This window comes from Wolffia australiana, chromosome 18, assembly GCF_029677425.1.
Source record: "Wolffia australiana isolate 7733 chromosome 18, ASM2967742v1".
Taxonomy (NCBI): Eukaryota; Viridiplantae; Streptophyta; class Magnoliopsida; order Alismatales; family Araceae; genus Wolffia; species Wolffia australiana.
The window spans coordinates 7,017,765-7,041,376 of NC_135852.1; the positions used below are offsets into that span (position 1 = coordinate 7,017,765).

General features: G+C 41.7%; 1 protein-coding gene across 6 annotated transcripts in view; it reads right to left on the minus strand.

The window, feature by feature from the left end:
• LOC144714805 (vacuolar protein sorting-associated protein, putative (DUF1162)) overlaps positions 1-23,612 on the minus strand; it is a 105,189-nt gene that overhangs the window by 76,739 nt on the left and 4,838 nt on the right. For all 6 annotated transcript variants that reach the window (XM_078589595.1, XM_078589597.1, XM_078589596.1 and 3 more), the window contains exons 6-9: positions 8,002-8,033; positions 1,665-1,733; positions 801-871; positions 400-595 (exon numbers count right to left, since the gene is read on the minus strand). In XM_078589595.1, the coding sequence (XP_078445721.1) occupies positions 400-595; positions 801-871; positions 1,665-1,733; positions 8,002-8,033 (368 nt within the window). The remainder of the gene's footprint in view (positions 1-399; positions 596-800; positions 872-1,664; positions 1,734-8,001; positions 8,034-23,612) is intronic.

Genomic DNA, 23,612 nt, shown 5'->3' on the forward strand with positions numbered 1-23,612 from the left:
GTCTGCTACACTAGTAGTCAAAGCTAACTTTCTACTTCATGTAAGTGACAAGGAAAAACAGCACCAGTATAACCAAAAGTTCCAACATTTCCAATAAAATGCAACATGAGAAGCTTAGAGAAAGAAAGAAGTCAACTATGGACTAGTGATCAAATAAATCCCAAAGTGAACAATAAAAACAGCGAATTAGAACTAAAATTGCTAGCAAAACTCCAAATATTCAGGTGACATCAACTTTGGAGCTATACCTGTCTGAGGCCCGAACCTCTTCATTTATCGTAAAAAAAAATATCACACCACATATTTCCACAAGAAAATGCATTACCTCAAGCGGGTGGGCACCACTTTTAACGCAGCAATAAGAAACAATGAAATGAACAAGGTAGAAAACCGGCTTACCACTAAGTTAATGGTCAGATCAAATGGATTTATGAGATAATCATATCTCTTAAGATCAAACTTCAAATTATGAGGCATCTCAGTAGGATCGTCCTCTGTGCCAATATTATCTTCCAAAATGTTGCAGTAGATCCCTAAAGTTGTCAGCTTAAGAACCTTCTTAGCTTGACCAGCTCTGGTCTTCCCATGCATAGATCTGGGAAAAAATGAATAAAATTTGATTCTGTAACCACATTTTCACGGATAATTCACAATTTCTACGTGTAACATGCAAAAAATAAAAATGGATTCAATGTATTTAAACCAGAATGCAGTATCAAGCAATCAAAAACCAAGTGTAATCTTTAGACCACTCAAGATAAAGTGGAATCTTCAATCTGAGCAGATTAATTGCTACTCACCTGACATTCTGCTTTCGTGTATCATTCAGTATTGTCAAGCTTGAAAACCGTAAACCAAAAATGAAGTCATCCTGCAAAATTAAGAAAGATAAGGGATAGAGATCTTCCGAACAAAAACATTTAATGTCAAGAACATTATATAACAACATATCAAGCTTAAACACACGATATTCCTGTGTTATGCAAATAGGGAGGATCACCAATCTGTGATGACCTTCCCCCTTTTAAAAAAAAAAATCTTGTAATATGGAAAGAAATGATGAAGTCACAAAGCGATAGGAGATTACTTGACAACCAAATATCAAGAAGGCACGTAGATGAAACTTTGCCAAGAAGATTCTGTTCGCACAGAATAAAAATAGTATCCTTTGGGTTCATTATTTCTGCATGTTCAGATCGATTAACAGTACCTTTTTCAAAAACTTGTCATAGAGACAGGAAGCTTCGATAGAATAAAGTACAGAGTGCCTTATCCAACCAGCAGGTGTCTGAACTCATGGACATGCAACAATCCCTAATCCAGTTAAGATCGAATGACAGCGGGGGATGGTTGGCTATCGACAAATGGCCCCTTCTCTGTCCAGAAGGCCTACATGAGGATCCGGGAGGGGCGAGAGGAAGAGAGGTCACTATCCGGACATGGACATTCATCTGACGACAAAGAGTCTCACTGAAGGTGGCTACTAACTGTCCAAATCCAGTACAAAATGACGTATGATTCACATCAAATTTTAAACTGATTTAATAAAATAAATTACAGACTAGTCGCAAAGCATCAAAATGAAACTCAAAGCTGGAACACTTCCAGCAGACTGATACTGAAACTGAAGATGAAGATTTTATGACAAAAGGAAAATTTTATACCAGATCACAATGTCCATCGATATACATGATATGTACATTCTTTATTGATACTTGGATGTTGTCAAGAACCTGCAAATTAAGAAACAAACAGATCATTATATCCTTCTTTCCAACAATTAAGTCAAGCAGAGAAACTCCTTTCAATATCAAGAACATGTAATCGTCAAAGATTCATTAATACAAAAATACTACCCCCAAAGAAGAAGGCCAAGCATTGGACAAAAATTATCAGGACTGTCCATAGGGGAATCACTTCTATCATGTGATACACCTCATAATTCTTGTGGGACCCTACCATAGGGGCATCCCACCTCCGTAGCTGCTTCCTGCTGAGTCCTTGCAGCCTGACCACCAGCCCCAACAGAGCCCCAAGGGTAGGTCACATCAGTTCCCCTAAGTACGGTGCTTGCCTTGATTGGCTGACCTTCCTGACGTTGCCAAATTTGCCCTCCTGCCCTGCTGCCTTCCACCCAACCCTTGTCTGGCCTCACACTACTCATCTGTTCTGATTATGTTCTTCCATGCTCTGCCTTTCGATCCCCTGTCCATCTTCCGACCTCTGCCCTTCGTTCTTTCGCAACCTCTCCTATTTGTTTTTGAAAGAAAGATAAGGGAGATCACAAAAGGTCGGTGACCCTCCGGGTGATCTAAAAAGATATGATCATGAAGTACACAGCGCGGAAGACGCCAGCCAGGGGTTTCAACGACTTCTCCTATCCTCCCTCATCTTCCCTCCGCCGGGCATTGCCTCAACTTCCACTGTTCATGGCTACCAGTACTGGCAGTCACTGCCATCTCCGCTTCCACAATCTCTGCTGCCTCAGTCCACCTATAATTCTGTTGTCTCTCACCGTCCACAGGCAATATCGCACGCTGATTAAATGCTTCCAACTGATAATTATCAGAGAATTTATTTATTGTCACCACCAGTACTCGTCCATGGCTACCAGAATTTATTCATAAGAGCAGAGAATTTATGAATGCATAAATTCTTACATCATTTAAGTCTCAAGGTATCATTTATGAGTCCTCATATCCCCATGCTCCCCAGCAGAATGGAAGGCAGAAAGAAAACTAAGACATATTTTGGAAAAAAACTTGGGCTCTCATCATTCAAAGTCATAGTCCAAATGTCCCTTGGGGAGAGGCCATGCTAGCTACCTACCTAATTAATCGACTTCCTACTAGTACTTTGAATGGTAGCAGACCTCAGGAGATGGTCTCACAAGCCTATCCTAACACACAACTACACAATGACTTAGAACTCAGAGTTTTTGGATGTGAAAGCTATGTACATCTACAGGTCCATCAAACCAATAAGTTGCCACCTTGAGCACTGAAATGTGTTTTTGTAGGGTACTCTAACACCCAAAAGGGATGTAAATGTTATTACCCCCCTACACAACGCATTCTGATCTCCAAGGATGTTACATTCAACAAGAGTAAATTCTATTACTCTCCAACCGACGTGGCGGATACCACCTCATCTACATATCCAAACTTGTCATTAAATTTGTCTGCACCTTCTAATCATCTTCAGGACCCCAACGAAATGACAACATCAGACATACCAGAACCTACTCCAGATATCAGACCAGAGAATCTCGAGAGTACTATTTACACCATTAGGACCAATGTAAACTCTTACCACCATTTCCAAAGCACTTCATCAGAACTCAAATTCGAGGCCCTCCTGTTGTGCAACCCACTATAGTAGAGCACACAGGTGATGGACCTCCTGTCTGATTCAGCAGGAGATATGGTGGCAAGCTTATCCACAACTCCATTCCCCTTATGTAAGGTGTCCATTTTCGCACAAGTTCCTACAAAGCATAAAAACTTCCCAATACATCTTCAACAAATCACCATACCTTGGTCAGTCCATGAGGCACTCACACAACCCAGTGGAGAGAAGCAATGGATAGCGAAATGGAAGCCTTACTAACTAACAATACATGGGAACTGACATCTCTACCACAAGGAATACACCCGATTGGTTGTCAATGGATCTACACAGTCAAGTATCGTGCAGACGGTCAGCTGGAATGCTATAAAGCATGACTCGTTGCTCAAGGGTACACCCAAATATGGAATTGACTTTACGGAGACATATGCTCCAGTAGCCAAGAGGCTACAGATCCCTCTACCTCTAAATGGATAGCAGACACAGGGGCTACAGATCATATGTCTTCCGAAGGGAATCTGTTTGTCCAATATTCACTAGCAGAGGGACCCCACAGAGTTCAAACTGCTGGGGGAGGAACCCTGCCAGTGCAAGGAATGGGTGATATCATACTTAATCGACTTGGTACTTTAAAGAAAGTTCTTCATGTTAGAGATCTTCAAGTGAATCTTATTTCATTACAAAAACTTGTAGATGACAGTGGTTGGCGTTTCATTCTGGACAGTGATGACTGTTTTTTATGTGACAAGGTCTCCAGGACGAGGATTTTGTCCTTTAGACAAGAGGGTGGCCTGCTCCTGCTCAATGCACCTTCTGGACATTGTCTGATCACAAGTTCTTCTGGCTCGGAAGTGGACAGAGTAGTTCGCCTGCATCGACGAATGGGGCATCCTCCATTTGACCTCTTAAAACTTTGTTACCCATCATTACTTCACTGGTAAAATCAGGTGACCCCTCTACCTCTACACTGGTAAGATTCCACTTCACTGGTAAAATCAGGTGACCCCCCTACCGCTAAATGGATAGCAGACACAGGGGCTACAGATCATATGTCTTCCGAAGGGAATCTGTTTGTCCAATATTCACTAGCAGAGGGACCCCACAGAGTTCAAACTGCTGGGGGAGGAACCCTGCCAGTGCAAGGAATGGGTGATATCATACTTAATCGACTTGGTACTTTAAAGAAAGTTCTTCATGTTAGAGATCTTCAAGTGAATCTTATTTCATTACAAAAACTTGTAGATGACAGTGGTTGGCGTTTCATTCTGGACAGTGATGACTGTTTTTTATGTGACAAGGTCTCCAGGACGAGGATTTTGTCCTTTAGACAAGAGGGTGGCCTGCTCCTGCTCAATGCACCTTCTGGACATTGTCTGATCACAAGTTCTTCTGGCTCGGAAGTGGACAGAGTAGTTCGCCTGCATCGACGAATGGGGCATCCTCCATTTGACCTCTTAAAACTTTGTTACCCATCATTACTTCACTGGTAAAATCAGGTGACCCCTCTACCTCTACACTGGTAAGATTCCACTTCACTGGTAAAATCAGGTGACCCCTCTACCTCTAAATGGATAGCAGACACAGGGGCTACAGATCATATGTCTTCCGAAGGGAATCTGTTTGTCCAATATTCACTAGCAGAGGGACCCCACAGAGTTCAAACTGCTGGGGGAGGAACCCTGCCAGTGCAAGGAATGGGTGATATCATACTTAATCGACTTGGTACTTTAAAGAAAGTTCTTCATGTTAGAGATCTTCAAGTGAATCTTATTTCATTACAAAAACTTGTAGATGACAGTGGTTGGCGTTTCATTCTGGACAGTGATGACTGTTTTTTATGTGACAAGGTCTCCAGGACGAGGATTTTGTCCTTTAGACAAGAGGGTGGCCTGCTCCTGCTCAATGCACCTTCTGGACATTGTCTGATCACAAGTTCTTCTGGCTCGGAAGTGGACAGAGTAGTTCGCCTGCATCGACGAATGGGGCATCCTCCATTTGACCTCTTAAAACTTTGTTACCCATCATTACTTCGTGGAATTTCTGTGGAACATTTGTTTTGTGAAGCCTGTCAAATGGCTAAACTTCGACGAACTTCATTTAAATCTTTGGATGATCGATGCACATCTCCGTTTGAATGCATACACAGTGACGTTTGGGGGCCGTGCCCGGTTTAAAGCTTAACAGGGTGTAGATTTTTTGTTGTCTTTGTGGATGATTACAGTCGAACAATGTGGGTACACCTCCTGAAATCCAAGACAGAGGTCCCCAAGATTATTGTCAATTTCTGTGAACTGATACATAATCAGTTTGGTAAGAAGATTAAGCGTTTCAGATCAGATAATGGAACTGAGTTTTTTAACTCTGAAGTACGGTCCTATTTTTCAGAAAATGGCATTGTTCATCAATCTTCATGTGTTAATACCCCTCAGCAGAATGGTCTGGCTGAGAGGCGACTTGGATATACGCTGGCCACTGCTAGGTCACTGTTATTTCAAGCAAATCTATCAAAGAGGTACTGGGGAGAGGCGGTTCTAACCGCCACACATCTTATAAATCGAATCCCTATGAAAGTAATTGATCGTAAGACCCCGTTGGAAATGTTGAGAGCAGTTTTTCCAGGGATAAAGTTATTTTCCGGACTTCCTGCTCGGACGTTCGGATGCGTGGCATATGTACATCAGAGCTCTGGGAAGCTTGACCCTAGAGCACTCTGTTGTATATTTGTTGGATACTCGGGTACTCAGAAGGGATACCGGTGCTATCATCCACCGTCCAGGAAATTCTTTGTATCAGCAGATGTTGTATTTAATGAGTCTGAGTGGTACTATACGTCTGAAACACCTTCTGCAGATACCGGAGCAACAGACCTTGAATCGGTGCGTTTCATTGGATCGGTGCCTGTGCGGGATCCTGCCCCGATTCTGGTAGAAGACAATATTGCAAACACAGATATCAGGCCAAGTGAAGATGATGTAGAACCCATGGCTCAACCGGTTCCAGATGAAAGAGAGAAGGTGGAGGAAGAAGACAGTCAAGTCAATAACGAAGCAGTAGTTGAGCAAGAAGATTCTGGTGTACTACAAGAGGATATAACCACCAATACCCAAGTGGAGGAGGTCAGTGCTGACTTGGGATGGCCAATAGCCCTTAGAAAAGGGGTACGGTCTTGCCGGGTCAACGCCAAGTATCCTATTTGGCAGTATGTACGGTACAACAAGTTGAGCAGTCAGTATAAAAGTTTCCTCACAAGACTTGGCGACATTATTATTCCAACTCGGGTCGAAGATGCTCTCCGGGATCCGGGGTGGAAGGCTGCAATGGATGAGGAAATGCGAGCACTCGCGAAGAATGATACTTGGGAGCTTACCACACTTCCGAAGGGCAAGAGAGCTGTCGGGTGCCGTTGGGTGTTCAACCCAAAATTTCATGCAGCCGGAATACTGGAGAGACTCAAAGCAAGGTTGGTGGCTAAAGGGTACACCCAGACACATGGCATTGATTATGGTGAGACCTTCGCTCCGGTGGCAAAGTTCAACACAGTTTGAGTTCTAATTGCTCTAGCTGCCAAGTGTGAGTGGCAGATTCTCCAATTTGATGTGAAGAATACCTTTCTTCATGGAGAGTTGGAGGAAGAAGTATATATGCAACTCCCTCCAGGATACCAGCTGACGAATCAGCCAAATCAAGTTTGTAGGTTGAAGAAAGCCTTGTATGGACTGAAACAGTCACCCAGGGCTTGGTTTGGTCGTTTTACCAGAGCCATGATTGATCTAAAGTACCATCAAGCAAGAGGAGATCATGCCCTATTTATCAAGCATAGTGCAGCTGGAGCAGTCACTATTTTGTTGGTGTATGATGATGATATATTAATCACTGGAGGGGACGTTGAAGAGATAGGTCAGTTGACCACAGCATTGTCCAGACAATTTGAGATGAAGCAACTTGGTCAGATTAAATACTTCCTTGGTATTGAGGAGGCCCATTCCAAGGATGGAATCTCTCTCAGTCAGCATTAGTATACCTTGGATTTACTCCAGGAAACTGGACAATTGGGGTGCAAACCTGCCTCGACACCACTGGACGTGAATGTGAAAATTTGCAAAGGAGATGATGGAGCTCCCGTGGACAGAACTTCTTATCAGAGGTTGATTGGAAAACTAATCTATCTCAATCACACAAGACCAGACATTTCCTATGCCGTCAGTCTTTTAAGTCAGTTTATGAGCGAGCCTCATGAGGTTAATGTTTTTTGCAAACCCTCCCTCTCTCTCAGGCGCTGCTTAGGGCTGGAGCTTCTCCTCTATCCCTCTCAACCTCTCTCTGGTCACTAGTTAACAAATTCCTTTTTTGAATGAAATGAGGGGAGATCACCCGAAATTGAAGAAATGCCAAAACTTTCAGCCCAAAGTTGTGTCCAGGGCAGAAGGTACTCCCAGACTGCCCTGCATTTGTCTGATCTGCTACATCTTCCAAATTTCAACAGAGTTCATTTTTTCAAAGCACCATTAAGTTAAAAATAATTGGAAAATCCATGACAATCATCATTCCTTAAAATTGCACGAGAAAATGGGCACTTGCCTTTGACAAGGTTGTAAAAATATGTAAGAAAAATAATCAACAAATTTTTAATGAATTGTAAAAGTTTCAATTTACCTTCGCAAAAACGTATTGACCAACTTGATTGCCTACAACAGAAACGACAAGGTAAAAAAAAGGCTCCACCAAATATCAAGGAAAAATATTGAAGTTTTATAACACGAGGGTGACACTGTAAATTCTCGTGCATACTATTACATAGTATAGAAACCCCTAAAATGGAAACGCTACATTTAAGGCGATATGTTCTTCTCAAGAACGCATAGCCGACGCGCCTTTAAGAAACCTTCTTAAGTCAAGTCGCATGTATCACTTGACTATAAATAAAAACTAGACCAGCAGGAGGTAATCAAGAAGTCAGTATCCCAAAATGGCAGCAGAAGCTGAGGCTGCAGCGCAGAAGTCTTTCACAACCAGAAGGGGGAGATGGAGCTATCTCCATTCTCCCCTTGTATCTATCTTCTATCCATATCATCTATCGTCTCTGCTCGTTCATCTCCCAACATCTAATCCTTCAATCTGTTTAATTCCAGGATTGACATTCAACATTGATTTTGTACATTTGGCTGTTACAATCCATATCAGTTGTTCGACCCACTGTGAACTGTGAGAACAACTGCAGTTACCTGTTCTCCAGGTCTACCGTGAGCCGCTACGATTTCCATGGCGATCGAGATTTTTCCAGGATCAATCAACAATAGTGACACCTAGTCATCCTTCATCTGAGGTACACCACCTCTTGAAGAACAACCTTGACTTCTTATTGACACAAAACGAGATCTTGATAGTGTCACAACCATGAAAGTTCAAGAAAGTATGGAAGAATCAGTTGAGAAAGGAACAGGAATAATTCCAGATCAGAACGACATGGTGGAAGTTCTTTCGTCTATATTACAGCAACCAAAGGCCATGAACACCAAACTAGAAGGTCCGGCTCCAAGCATCTCCAGATCTGCTCCAGATACAAATGTGAGGTATGGCCAGATCCCAGCCAATCAATACAATCCTATGAGAACAAATTGGAATTCAGAAAAGGAAATCTGCCATATTTTAATGTTACTAATGCACTACCACAGCTAAATTGCATCGAACACTGCTTCAAGGTACATTGACTTCCAGAGTCCAAAAAATTACATTCAATTTCTCTTAACATCAAACGCCAGGTGCATGACTGGTTCATTTACACCAAAGAGAACTTTAGTTTGGATTATTGACTAGTGTTTGAACAGCATTTTGAATGCAGAAATGGATTTCCTAATAAGTGTTTATGTGAACGTGATGCAAGCGAGAGATAGATTCTCAACAAGAATTAAAGAAAATTCCATATAATATGTTCCGATCAGATAATATCCACGATTTGAGACACAAGAAGACCAGGACGAACAACCAAGAAGATGAGAAAGAGAGAAAAAAGTAGAGAGAATGTAGGATAGTAGAAAGGGAGCTCAGCCGCATCAGCTGTTCCCTCGCCCTTCTGAATGGAGGATCCCTTGCCCAAACCGCTTCTTGAAAATCCCAAAAGAAAACCCGTCCCCTTTCTTGAGAGCAGGGATTTATTTATCTAGACTTTTTCCACCCAATCTCCCTCTCTAGGAGTGAACAGCCGCCTGTCTTTCTTTTCTGGGGCATTTCTTGTAAGTCCTTGGGATGTTTGTAACATTACTCCCCTCCTCGACAGTCCAATTGTCCTCAATTGGAAAATTTGGAAATTGCCCTTCAATAACTTCTAAATCTTCCCATGTAGCTTAATGATGTGGGAGATTCTTCCACTAGATTTTTCCATTTGGTAGGATTTGCAGACTCCGGATATACCTGCTATTCTCAATCGTTAGTTAGATTAGTTGGGATAGATGAAGATACATGGTTGCAGAGATTTGATACATGAAATGCAGGACGAATGGTGGCTGTAGATGGCAAATCAAATTTGTAAGCAACAGGGCCTATCTTTTTTATTATAGTGAAGGTGCCAAAGAATTGGGGAGCCAATTTTTCAAAATTCCTTTTGGCTAGGGATTTCATGCGGTAGGGACAAATCTTGATGTAGACTTGGTCGCCATGTTGATATTCAATATCCCAGTGATACTTTCCGCATTCTTCTTCGTGATTGATTGGGTTTTGCATAAGCATGCCTTTATTTTGTCGAGTATGGTGTCTCTTTTTGAAAAAAAACGGTCGAGAGAGTCATTTGGTGACAGTGCAGCCCCATATTTTAACGTTGTACGTTGGGATTCATGAAGTTCCTTCCAAAATGAACTTGTAAAACCCTGCCTCGGTCTGAAACGATAGACTTTTGGAATGCCATGCACTCTGACAGTTTCACGGATAAAATTTTATGCTCTTCCTTGAGCTGTAAAAAGGTGTTTAAGTGCAATATAATGACAATATTTATTCCAACGGTCCACTACTATCATGATTGTGTTAAAACCATTTGAGATAGCAAGACCTTCAATAGAATCGAGGTAAATATCTACCCAAATTTTATCAGGTATAGGCAGCGGTTGTAATAATCCTGCAGGAGTAAGATTGGATGTTTTATTTCTATGGCAAACTTGACATTGAGATACATACATCTTTATCTACTTCTTCATTCCTGGCCAGGTGAGTTGCAGCGAAATTCTTTTTTACGTTTTTGAAATTCACCATGTCCTCCTACCTTGGCATCGTGGAACTCATGCAATATGAGGGGAATGAGTGAGGAGTTCTTAGGGATGGTCAGCTTCTTCTTACAGAAAAGGTCTTCTTGCAGCATACATTGTGGGTGTCCGAACCATTCAGAAGAAGGGCCTCTTTTCTCCTGATAAGTTTTGGATCAGCATTGATTTCTCTTACGAGGACCGGTTTGTCCAACCAATATAGCATTGATATGGATATGCATGTTATATCCTCAGTTGCAAACACGTGGCTCTCATTTTCACTCATGGAGCGAGATAACGAGTCAACCACTATGTTGTTTTTGCATGTCTTGTATTTGATCTTGAAATCAAAACTCAGTAGCTTCCCCATCCATTTATGGTACTGTTGAGGGATCTCTTGCCGTTCATTCACAAAATTAAGACTGAATTGGTTAGTGAAAATAGTATTTTTTTCAAAAAAGCAGATAATGTTTCCACTTATTAACGGAAAGGACTACTGCCATCATTTCCCTTTCATACGCTGACTTCAGTTTTCCTTGATGTGATAATGTATTGCTAAAGTATGCAATTGGGCATCCTTCTTGAGTGAGGACAGCTCCAATGCCCAAATTTAAGCCGTCCATTTCCATTATAAACTGTTTATTATCTGAACAGGCCTTTTGGGATTCGGCACGGCATTTCGTGGGAAGAAGAAACAGGGAAGGGGGCCGAGCCCTAGCCGTGTTGTGGGCTATCTGGCTACATAGAAACGAGGTGTTCAGAGGAAGAAGGGCTTCTAACGATGGAGCTATACATGAAGCAAAAGGACTTGAGGCAGCATGGTCCTTGCAAGCGACGAGAAGCAAAGGGAGGTTTTGATGATGACTGATAAGCATGTAAAGGTCCTGTGAGGTCCTGACGGGAGGTTCACCGATTCGTCGGGGGGTGTTCATCCCTCGTTATAGTTCAAAAAAAAAAAAAACGAGGTTCACCTATTCATCCTATCTCAAGTATGAGTTTTGCGAGATAGAGACAAATACCCAAGGCGCGGAAGCGGTGAATATTAAGATTCAGACGCGACTGACGGAGCGAAGATGTTGAACCTTAAGTTATTACATTCTTTATCTTTACTTCTACACTTCTTATAAATCATTCATCGTTTCTTTGACTTCATTTATCCACTGGATAACGTTTCATCGCTCCTGAGCGCCTTTGACTTCGTTACTTTGCTCCGTCGCGCGTCGCGCCGCTCGCTCGTCTGAATCTTCATCTTCACAGCTTCCGCGCCTTATGCTCCATAGCTTCTGCTCCCTCGCACCTTCTTCATTTTTTCTGTTCTGTTTACTTCGCTTCGTAACAGCATCATTTCTTGAAGAACGTTTCTAACACTTCGCTTTTCTTCTGAATCTGAATCTGACTTCGTAACATGAAGATGAAAATGAAGAAGGCGGGGAAGCGGTGAATATATGAGGCGCGAGGAGCGTTCAGATTAAGATGAAGACGAGATGAGCAGAAGCAACGGAGCAAGAAATGAATCAACTTTTTCAAAAAAAAAAAGAAATGAATCAACGTTCGACGGCGCTTAGCGCTTAGCGCGACTTTAGGAGCGGGAGCAAAGAAACGTTCTGCAAGAAACGATGAAAGGTTACGAAGTAAATGAGGTTATCCAACGTTATTCAAGAAAGGTTATCCGTTAAGGTTCCGAAGGAAGTGGACATCCTACATTCTACAGAGGTTCAGTCCGTTCAGCATTAAAAATTCTTATGTTAAAACATAACCGAATGTTCTGCAAGAATGAAAGAAAGATGGAAGGTGATGCTAATCAGTGACTTCGTAACGAAGGAAATTCTTTCGCGGGGTTCTCAGTTCTTCTAAAAGAAGAACCTTTGATGGCTCTCCGCATCAACAAGTTCGAATTCTGACTCAAAGACCATCTAGCTAGTCGTCTTCCCTAGGGTCGGGAGTTGGCTGGTTCAAGAGAGACCGGATTGGATCAGCCCTCGTTCTCCCAAGCACACATAGAAGACTGCTATAATTAGTTCAGTTAGGTTCTGCAAGAAAAGCAATTGACCGGGAAAAAATAGAATCCCTCTGAATGAGAAGCCAAGCCACCAACAACATCTCATTGATTGGTTTATTTACTTCGTAACCTTTTACTTGCAATTCGAGCTCACTCAGGTTATGTGTACATAACTTACTCATATGGGATGAGCTAATATCTCAAGCGCGCAACATGGAAGATTATTTTATTTATTTTTAAGCTAAAGCTCAAAGACGAGAAGGTGATGCTAATCAACGGTGGGAGGGGATCCAGTAAGAGTTCCTCAACCTGCCTCTTAGAGAAAGCATTTGTATTATTATGTTTTATGATTATTCTTTCTTTCAGAACCTCGAAAGAGCCAACAATGCTGGTGCCGGTATTCGCAGGTTCTGAAAGAAACGACCTACCAGCTAAGGGGTCATGGAGGCGCGACTTTAGGAGCGGATAAACACGTTCTGAAAGAACAGATAAAGAATAAATGCCTATATGAAGAAGGCGCAGAAGCGGTGAAGATGAAGATGAAGACGAGCGGAGCAGAAGCGACGGAACAAGAAATTCAGATGAAGATTCAGATTCAGGCGCGAGTGAGCGGGAGCGTGAAGATGAAGATTCCGATGAAGGTGCGACGAGCGTGAAGATGAAGGCGAGCGTTCAGATTAAGATTCAGACGAGCATTCAGATTCAGGCGCGACGGAGCGTTCAGATTCAGACGAGCGTGAATATATTAAGATGAAGGCGCGGAAGCGGTTCATATTAAGATGAAGGCGCCAGTGAGCAGGCGCGACTTTAGGAGCGGGAGCATCATGAATTGGGTAAAATAATTTCATATGAGAAAAGGCGCCGCCAAGAAAACCTCTGAGCTTGCTTTGGAGTTGTAGGGACTCGCGATTGAACAATACTTAGAATATTTTCATTATCTGTTGCAACTCCTCTGTCTGAAATGTGATGGCCCAAATAACCCATCTGTTGTTGACCACTGTGACACTTTTTAAAATTGATCCAAAGATGGTGTTTCTCCAACATTTTGGAAACTGAATTCAAGTGATTCTCATGTTCATGTGGATATCGGCTGTAGAAAAGGATATCATTAAAGAAAACAAGTACGATTTTACACATATAAGGTTGGAAGATTGAGTTCATGAGCTCCTGAAATGTTGCTGGTGCATTAGTCAAGTCAAAAGGCATTACAGTGAATTCATAGAGTCCTTGATGAGTTTTGAAAGCAGTCTTATGTATATCTTCTTCGTGCATGCGGATTTAGTAGAAGCCTGACTTGAGGTCTAGTTTGGTTAAAATGGTGGATCCGAGTAGTTCTTCAAGTAGTTCATCCACTACTGGAATTGGATATATGTTTGGGACAGTAAACTTGTTTTAAGGCTCTGTAATCAACACATTCTCCATCCACCGTTTTTCTTCTTAACCATTAGGGCTGCACTAGAAAAAGGGCTATTTGAATGGCGAATTAATTTCAAGTCAAGTAATTCCTGGACCAATCACTCTAGTTCATTCTTGTGTAGGAGGGAATGTAGATATGGTCTCAGATTGATAGGTTTTGAATTAGGAACAAGATGAATCTGATGGTCTAAAGCTCATTTGGGAGGTAGGCTCAAAGATGGTTCAAAGACTGAAGGGTATAACACACAAAATTTATGAAAAGCAGAATTGAGTTGAAGTACCGTGGGGAGATCTGGATCTGAAGCATTGTAAAGTTCTTGGAACTATCTTTTACCCTGCAATAAATCTTGGGTTGAAAGCACATGTAAATCAACTCCTGAAGTGAGATCTGGATCTGATTTTAGCAAGTGCAAACGACCTCAGTACAATATTTTGAGAGTGAGAATATTTAGATCGCCATAAAACCATTCCAACGACTTCAACCATGGAATTTCCAGGATTATTTCCACATTCCCTAAAGGAATGGGAATCAGGTCCTGAACGAATTCAAGTCCTTGAATGTAGATAGGACTATTGTGACAAATTCCTAGAGAATGTTGAACTGCGCCATTAGCTAACAATATATCATATTCCCTTTTTCCTGACATTGGAATGGAAAGCATTGCAGTCAGCTCACAGTGAATGAAATTATGAGTTGCTCCAATGTCTATGAGAATTCTTACTTGATGACCAAATGTGCTTCCCCATAGTTTAAGCATCTCATCTGAGTTGTCTTTCAGAGTAATTGAGAGAAACCCGGGCAATGAAGTTTGCACCATATATACTGGGTCGTCATCTGTCTGCATGAAATCACTGTCTATTTCTTCAGTTTCAGCATCTTGATCTCCTTCTCTAACCATGATGAGATTAAGATCTCTTTTACAATGGTGACCTGGGGTGAATCGATCATTACGATAGAAACAAAGTCCTTTAGATTTTCGCAATTGAAATTCGCCTTCAGTGCTTCAAATTATGCCATTTATGTGTCAAATCTTGCATGGGCTGTTGATCAGCTTGAGTTGAGGGAACTATCTGTAGATTTACGTTTCTCTGTGCTAGGTTTTGGCGATTTGTAGAAGGAGCTACAGTGGGTACTGTTGACGAATATGGGCCAGGCCCATCAAGAAAGCAAATGGGCCTCAAATAATCTTACCCGATTTACTTTAAAGTAAAATCGGGTAAGTAACGGCTAGTCAAACTAGCCGTTAGAAACTAGCCGTTACAAGTAACGGCTAGTACCCTTGTATATAAACGACCCTTGTACTTTTGGCTTAAGTGAAGTTTTTTGTTTTCTTTCTATCTCTGTCTATCCAATTCTCCCTCTTCTTCCAAACGATCAAAGTATTCTTCAGGTACTCTATAGGGGTGCATCGCCTTCTGGTAAAGGTTTCTCATTGCACGTGAATTTGGGTAAATATTGGTATATTGTCGAGTAGTCCATAGGACATCCAGATCAATCTGTCTGATTAGATAGCTCCATAATTTCTTGCAGACCAGAGGGAGACACATCTTAACTTCAGGGTGGATGTCTGGTTCTTACCCGCCTAGTTATGCATTTTCTTTGATTTTTAGTTCTATAGTGGGCAGTTGAGCAAGTAAGCGCTCAAATTCTGCTCTAGATTCGTGGACAGACCCTGTTTGTTTTACCTCAATTAATTTTTTATATGAACTGTCTGATGAGAGTCCATATGTGTTTGAAAATTTCTGTTAAAAATCTGCCCAGTCTCGAAATCCAATCTCTTTTTCGGTGTAGATAAACCAATTCTGTGCTGAATTATCAAGTTGTCTGGAGACCAGCTGCATATTGTCACGGTCGATCATAGGATGCATTCGAAACAATGGTTTCACGCACGTAATCCATCCATCAGCATTTTCCCACTGAAAAAATGGCAGATCTCCACGTTTGAAACAGTTATTGTCTAACCTCATTTCATATGGATGCATATCTTGTGGTCCTTGTGGTGGCATATTTTCACAGGCATTTACAGCTCTCAAGCAAGCCATATCTTCTGTTGACAACTTCAGGTTACCAAATTTTTCAATACCTTTTAAAGTAGAAAATGATGCATCCAATCAAGCAGTAGGCGCAGTACTTCTGCAAGCATCGCAGCCTATTGCATATTTTAGTAAACCATCATTCGCAGGGCACAACTGAAATCAGCTTACAAAAGGGAGCTGATTGTGGTTATGTGGACAGTAAAAAAGTGGAGATATTACTTAATGTTTCAGAAGTTTTTCATCCATACAGATAAATTTAGTCTGAAATTCTTGTCAGATCATTTGTTTGAACAACATGTAATGCTTCCATTCACTCACTAAAAGGACCACAGTCAGCAACTTCTTTCATATGCTGAAGGGATTTGATATTGTGCTGAGATGGGAGTCCCGAGTAAGGGCAGCTCCGATATAAATCCCAGAGAAATCAGTCTCCGAAATAAAAGGTTCTCAAACAATCCGGTAATTTTAGGACTGGTGTTGAAGATAGAGCCTACTGCAATGCTTTGAAAGCAATCCTGGCCTCATCATTCCAGTGAAATGCATTCTTGTTCAACAGAATGTCAAGGAGCGGTCCTTTGAAGCAGTCTGATGGAAACCGTTGATAGTCATTGGTCAGTCCCAAAGACTCACGCAAAAGTATAACACATGAAGGTAGGGGCCGACACATTATCCAGTCAATCTTTTTTACATCATCAGCTACTCCTCAGATTTTAGCAACCCTCCAATAAAATAAATGGACATATCTTCCCATACCTGTTCAGGAATACGGAGCCCTTGACGTTTTTATTTGCGCAAGTAAATATTTCGTTGCATTGATACTTGAAATATTCTCTCAGAATGTGGAAAGCCTGGTGCAGATGTTTTCCATGTTCCATGATCAACTTCCTGTATATCAGTATGTCATCAAAACAAGAGCAAATTTGCTGAGGCGTGGACTGAAAATAGAGTTCATAGGGCGTTGGAAAGTGGCGGGGCATTGATAACCCAAATGGCATAATTAAAAATTCAAAGTGTCCCTGGTGGGTTTCAAATGCATTTTATGTATGTCCCTGTCATGCATTCAAATTTCGTATGTCCCTGTCCCTGTCCACAGGGGCATTTTAGTCATTTGCTATTATGTATTTCCCTTTAAATAGGGATGCCCTCCCTTTAGGAAGGCAGCCAAGAAAGAAGAAGTTAGAAGAAGTGTTCTTGTCCTGCCCCTCTCCTCGTCTAGGTCTGGTTTCTCTCTCCCCTTCTATGATCCCCGTCCTCGCGATCATATCCACTTCACCGCATCTTCAGGCGGCTCGTCCCCGGCCGATCCCTACCCCCTCAGCTCGGCCTTCCCCCGACCATTCCCGTTCTCCTCTCTACCCCGGGAACTTCTACTTTACCTCGCCCTCTACCGTCCTTCCGATACGAGCCTAGATCAAGGACCGTATCAGTAGCCTTGTCAGTTGGAGAAGTAAATAGCAGAAAGTGGTGGCAAGGTCGAGCACCAATGTCGAGTTTAGGACTTTGATGCAGGGGATTTCTGAAAAACTGTGGATTGGTCATCTTTCATAAGATTGCAAATACCTCAGAATGTTCCTACTGTGCTATACTGTGACAGTAAATTAGATATTGATATCACACACAATCCTGTACAACATGATCATACAAAACATGTTGAGATTGATCGAACAAAACATGCACACATTGCAATATACCTGGTATTTAAACCAGGTTTTACTGAAATGAAATATACTGTTGTGTGTTGTCTTTCTCCTTCTCCCCCTTAGGGTTCTTTCTCATTCTTTATCGTAATAACGAAATTAGCATCAAGTAACTCCAGGACAACTTTTTCCAGTTCATTTTTGTGTAAATGGGAGTACCTAAATGGGTGGTGGTTGAGAGGTTTGAAGTTTGAAAATAAGTGTACTTGGTGATCTGTCGTATGCCTAAGAGGAAGTTGGGATTGCTGAGTAAAGATGGTAGGACATACAGTACGAAAATTATTCAACGGGAAGTTCAGCAGTAGATTAAGTACCCTTAAATTGGAGTTTGCTCAGGATGGTCTCTTGAAATCATGGGGTCTAGGGAATCACCTGAGGTAGTAGGTCAGAATCAGTTTTCAGCTGGTGAATTTAATTCCATAGGACCTTTGGAATAACTTCAACCATTGAACTCCAAAAATAACATATATAATAGTTGGTGGGATCCAAATAAAGTATTGAATTATTAAGAGACCCAGCATACAGATCAGAAAATTTAGACAAATGCCAGTCGATTATTTAAGGACACCATTATCCAGAAGGACATCAAAGGGTGGTCCTTGAAACACTGGGATTTCACCAGATATGCGTGAACGAAATTATGTGTCGCTCTCTGTCAGTCAACAGATTAACCCTTTGTCCTTTTATGCTTCCCCACGCTGTCAGTCCTTTTGTGTGGGAAGAAGATAAAATAAAAAGAGTTTTGAGCAGTGAAAAGAGAGCTTGAGTTGATAGGGGCGTCATCCGTCAGCATAAGATCTTCCTCTTCTTTATAATGAGGTTGAGGATCCTGATCACCATCTAAGACCATTATGAGACTGAAATGCTTTTTGCAGCAATGCTTTGGAGCAAAATAAAAACGACGTCCTTGTTTTTTATTTGTTGAAACTCAGACTCAGTGAACTTTAAGTTGTGACGCCTCATAGTTCAATTTTAAGTTGTGACACCTCATAGTTCAATTTTAAGTTTGGTAACGGGTTGATGGCTGCATTGGAACTTGATTGAGATAACTCTGGGTAGGTGTCTGCCTGCAAGAATAAGCAATACTTGTTACAGGCACATCAGTTTTCGTTGGTCTCTTCCCAGTGTTGCCAGATGGAAGGGCATTTAGATATGGTGGATTGTTTTGCATAGCAATATTACGCCTAAATCAAGCTCTGCCTGAATAGATAAATCCATTATTTCCTTGAGCCCATATGGTTTTGACTTTCATACTTTTCTGTAGCTTTATGCCTTAAGGCCTTGTAGATAACTATGTTCATTGGCATCCCTTGCCAGTATAGGAATCTGTGCCATTGGTCTTTCAAAGTCGGTTTTATACTCTATTACAAACCTGTGTGTTGGATTTCAAATAAGATCTGATAGAGAGAGCGGGAAAGATACTTTAAAGGCTGGTAGAATCAACCGGATACCAAAATAATAAGACCATTTTTTCCATAGGCCATGTTGGATGTTGTCAAGAAAAATGTTCCACCCTCTTGATCCATCCTTCGGGAACTTCACCAAAAACACGGTAAATCATATCTTCTAAAATAGAATCGATACCTAACTTAAGACCAGGAAGTCAAGGTAAATTCTCAGGTGGATCTCATGGCGTTCTTACTTCAGTGTCAGATATCATAGCAGGTAGACAAGATTACTCCATAGTGTCCAGTTGAAATCATAATTCGTTCATCTGATCTAAGATATGCTTGAGAATTTTGTTCATTCTTATTTGAAATTCCATGTTGTCCAAACTACCTTTCTGATCTTATACCATTGTGAGATTGACAGACCAGAGAACGTGGAGTCTCCGATACCAGTTGATACACTGCTTGGAGAATTTCAATTCGTCATCGAAGGAAAAATACCAAAAAGAATACTTGTTCTGGATCACCCTTGCTGTAGTACTAATGGGATCAAGTTTCTCAAGCTTGAGTTATAGATATATTCACATTTTGTTCTATTTCGTCTATCGGCAACTAGGGGTCCTGTACAGGCTCTGTCACCCACGAGGAGGACACCTGCTATCTCCAGCATTGTTGTAAGAACAATCACCCTGTGGCCTTAATCAAGCCTTTCATCTACAGTGAGCCAGGAGATGAAATGCCCATTGCCAACTTCAGAGAGATCTGAAGAGTATGAAGGGTGTGGTCTGAGGCCTGCTCCTTCTCATCACAGTGCAAAAACTCAGAGCTCGAGTTATCTGAGACGTCAGTTTCCAGGCTCATGACGAATGTTAGATGAATATCTTTTCAGAAACGGTGACTGGAGGTGAACTTCTACCTGCACTGATAACAGAGTCCCTAGGTCTTACAGGTCATGCACTCTTCAGTGAGTTGGAATGCCTATTGGGTCTCAAACTATCTGTGGCGCCACTGGCCCAACATCTCTCATAAATACGGCCCAGCATCATTAGAGAGGTAAAGTCTAGGAGACTTCCAGCAGGATGAATTAGGAAGTGGCAACCTGTATACGACAAGGTCGCTCAAAGCCCCAGAGGCAGAAGCAAAGTTGAAAAACTAATTCAACACGCATCCATCTCAAAGAGAATTCCTGTATCAGCTCAAAGCTCTGAAGGATCTATAAGGCAGTTAGGAGCATTTTAACATTAGCACCTACCTCCCTTACTGTAGGTTCTAGATATTATTTGATCAATTATTAAGGCAACCATACCCCTCCTTGCCCTATCAATATCAGCATCAATCTTGAAAAAGAATATTTGGGAGTACCTTCACAGGGCAGGGAGTGTTAAAATTCATGTGCTCACCAACTGAGCTAAAGTTGTAGATGATAGGTTTGAGGCAATATGTTCTTCAACTCTAACCAATAACACCTGCTCCTGGCCTATTTATGGTCAACAGTATAGTGCGTTGCTCCTGGGATTCGAAACTGCAACCCTGGCTACGATATCAAATATTGTTCCAGATATCATGCAAGTGTGCAGAGGAAGCCTGGTGGCCCCATAACCCGCAGGTGCCAGGATCATAACCTGGCGCTGATACAATGTTAAGTGACCATGCAGATGACTTGATGGCAATGGAACAGAAAACCGTATCTTACTTCATTCCCTAGGGTCAGCTATATACAAATACAGTGATAGCCATTTGACTCTTGTGCCCTTAACAGGAAGAAATAAAGTAACGGAAAATAAAGTAACGGAAATAAAGTAAAGGATCTATATGTGCTCACGTGATGTTCAGGTGTGGGCTCTGTGCCGGCTCCGCTAACACCTTTCCTACAGCAGAAAAATGGATATCACTCATTCGACGCTTGGACATCAGAGACTAGTGGAGATCCAGAGGTAGTCTTTTAGCCATACGGTCGGCAAGCTAGAGTATTGTGGACATAGCAAGTCTCTATGATTTAAGTGCTTAACAACTGTACAAAAAGTTATAGCTAGTAGCAAGGGCATTACTGTTATCTCAGACAGTATGTTGTTCTTCAACAAAGAGCGTACCACGTAGCATCCTTGACCAATCTCAGGTCGCTCTCTGTCTCTTCCTAGTCTTTGATCTTCAAGCGAGCAATGAGAAACTTAAGTTACCAGGTTGCGTGGGAGCTTTGAACAAAAGGTGGATTTTGTCCCCTTAAGGTTTTACAAGGGTCCTTTTAGTCATCATTTAAGAAAATGTATGATACAATCCAGGGTATGCCAAAGGAGGGTACAACGATCAGCGCCCAGGCGCATACATAATGCCGAATCAGCCAAGCAGATAGTGGAAGCCGAGTATGGGTGCTTGACTGCGATGTAATGACTGTATTTACTTAAGCGGTCAACCACCACCAAAATGGAGTCAAACCCTTCCGATTTGGGTAAACCTTCAATGAAATCCATGGTGATATCCTCCCAGATTTGATTGGGGATTGGTAGAGGTTGTAACAGTCCTGCTGGTGATAATGTGGAGGATTTTTGCTGTTGACATGTTGGGCATTGATTCACATATGTCTTGATAGTCCTTCTCATACCGGGCCAGGAGACTTGTTGAGTTATTCTTTTGAGGGTCCTATGAAAACCCCCATGTCCTCCCACCTTCAAATCATGGAATTCCTTTAGGATCGCAGCAATTAAAGAAGAGTCGGTCGGTAAGATGATTCTTCCCTTGTAAAGTAGTAACCCCTGGTAAATAGTGTAATTGGAATTTTGTTCGCTGCCACTTTCAATTCTTTTATAAATTTCTCCCAGCTTCGGATCATCTTTGACTTCTTGCATGAGTTTTATCTTGTCCAGCCAATGTGTCATCGAAAGTGAGAGGCACTCTCCTGAGATCTCTGGTTGAGAGCGAGACAATGCATCAGCTACCACATTCTTCTTCCCTGCCTTGTAATGAATATCGAAGTTGTATCCCAATAATTTTGACACCCATCGGTGGTATTGAGTAGGCATTTCTTTTTGCTCTGTTAAGTAGCGTAGGCTAAACTGATCTGTGTGTATAATGAATTTGTTGAACATAAGATAGTGCTTCCATTTGTTGACGGCCCAAACTACTGCCATGAGCTCTCTCGTATGGATTTATACCGTGTGGGGTTGGGAAAGGCCTTGCTGAAATAGGCTATTGGGTGGCCTTATTGCAATAAAACAGCTCCCACGGCTATATCTGAGGCGTCTGTCTCAATGATAAAAGGCAATGAGAAATTTGGTAACCTCAATACCGGAGTCCTGGACAGGGCTAGTTTCAGACTTTCAAAGGAAGCATCAGCTTTTTCTGTCCAATGGAAGGAATTCTTTTTCAGAAGGGTGGTCAGAGGTTGGGCGATGGCCGCATAATTTGACACAAATCTTCGATAGTAACCAGTCAGTCCAAGAAATCCCCTCAATTCCTTGATGGTGATAGGTGTCTTCCATTGTGTTATTGCCTCTATTTTTGAGGGATCTGTGGACACTCCTTCAGCTGATATAATATGACCCAGGAAATCGATGAATTTACACCCAAACTTGCACTTCTTCGGGTTGATATGAAGCTGATTACTCGTCAGTAAGTCAAATACAACCTTAAGGTGTTGCTCATGTTGTTGGAAATCCTTGCTGTATATTAGGATATCATCAAAGAACACCAATACAAACTTCCTAAGATGTCGGTAGAAAATAGAATTCATAAGTGCTTGAAATGTTGCCGGAGCATTGGACAATCCGAATGGCATAACTTGGAACTCGAAGTGACCATGATGCGTTTTAAATGCCGTCTTGTGAATATCACTAGGATGCATTCTCACTTGATAATATCCGGATTTTAGATCGATTTTTGAAAAGACCGTCATCCCCTGCAACTCTTCCAGCAGTTCATCTACCATGGGGATTGGAAATCTGTTGGGTACTGTTAACTGGTTTAAAGCTCTGTAATCAATACATAATCTAAAGCCGCCATCCTTTTTCTTGACTAATAATGCTGGGCTTGCAAAGCAGCTATTGGGGTGTTGAATAATTTTTTATTCAAGAAGTTCTTGTACCAACTCTTCCGATACATTTTTGTGGGTATGTGAGTATCTATAAGGTCTTTTATTAACTGGACTAGCCCCGGGAACCAGATGTATTCGATGATCACAATCACGGAATGGGGGTAATTCAGTCGGTTGCTCAAAAACATATGGGTCACATTCTCTTAACCAAGGCAGACCATGATCTAGAGAGAGAGCAAGTACCTCATAAGTTGAGTATGCAGGCTGATCTTTGGCGTCGTTAATGTAGGTCATTGACTCTTCCCACTCTTGATGAGCTTGATCAATGGCAAACTTTGTAAATCTCAACGCATTCAGCTCTGGGTCGGAAATAATACTGTGGACCTGCCCATCCAGATAAAATTTGATCATAAGATGGTGATAGTTACAGTGAAACCACCCCAGAGTTTTCAACCAGGGTACGCCAAGAAT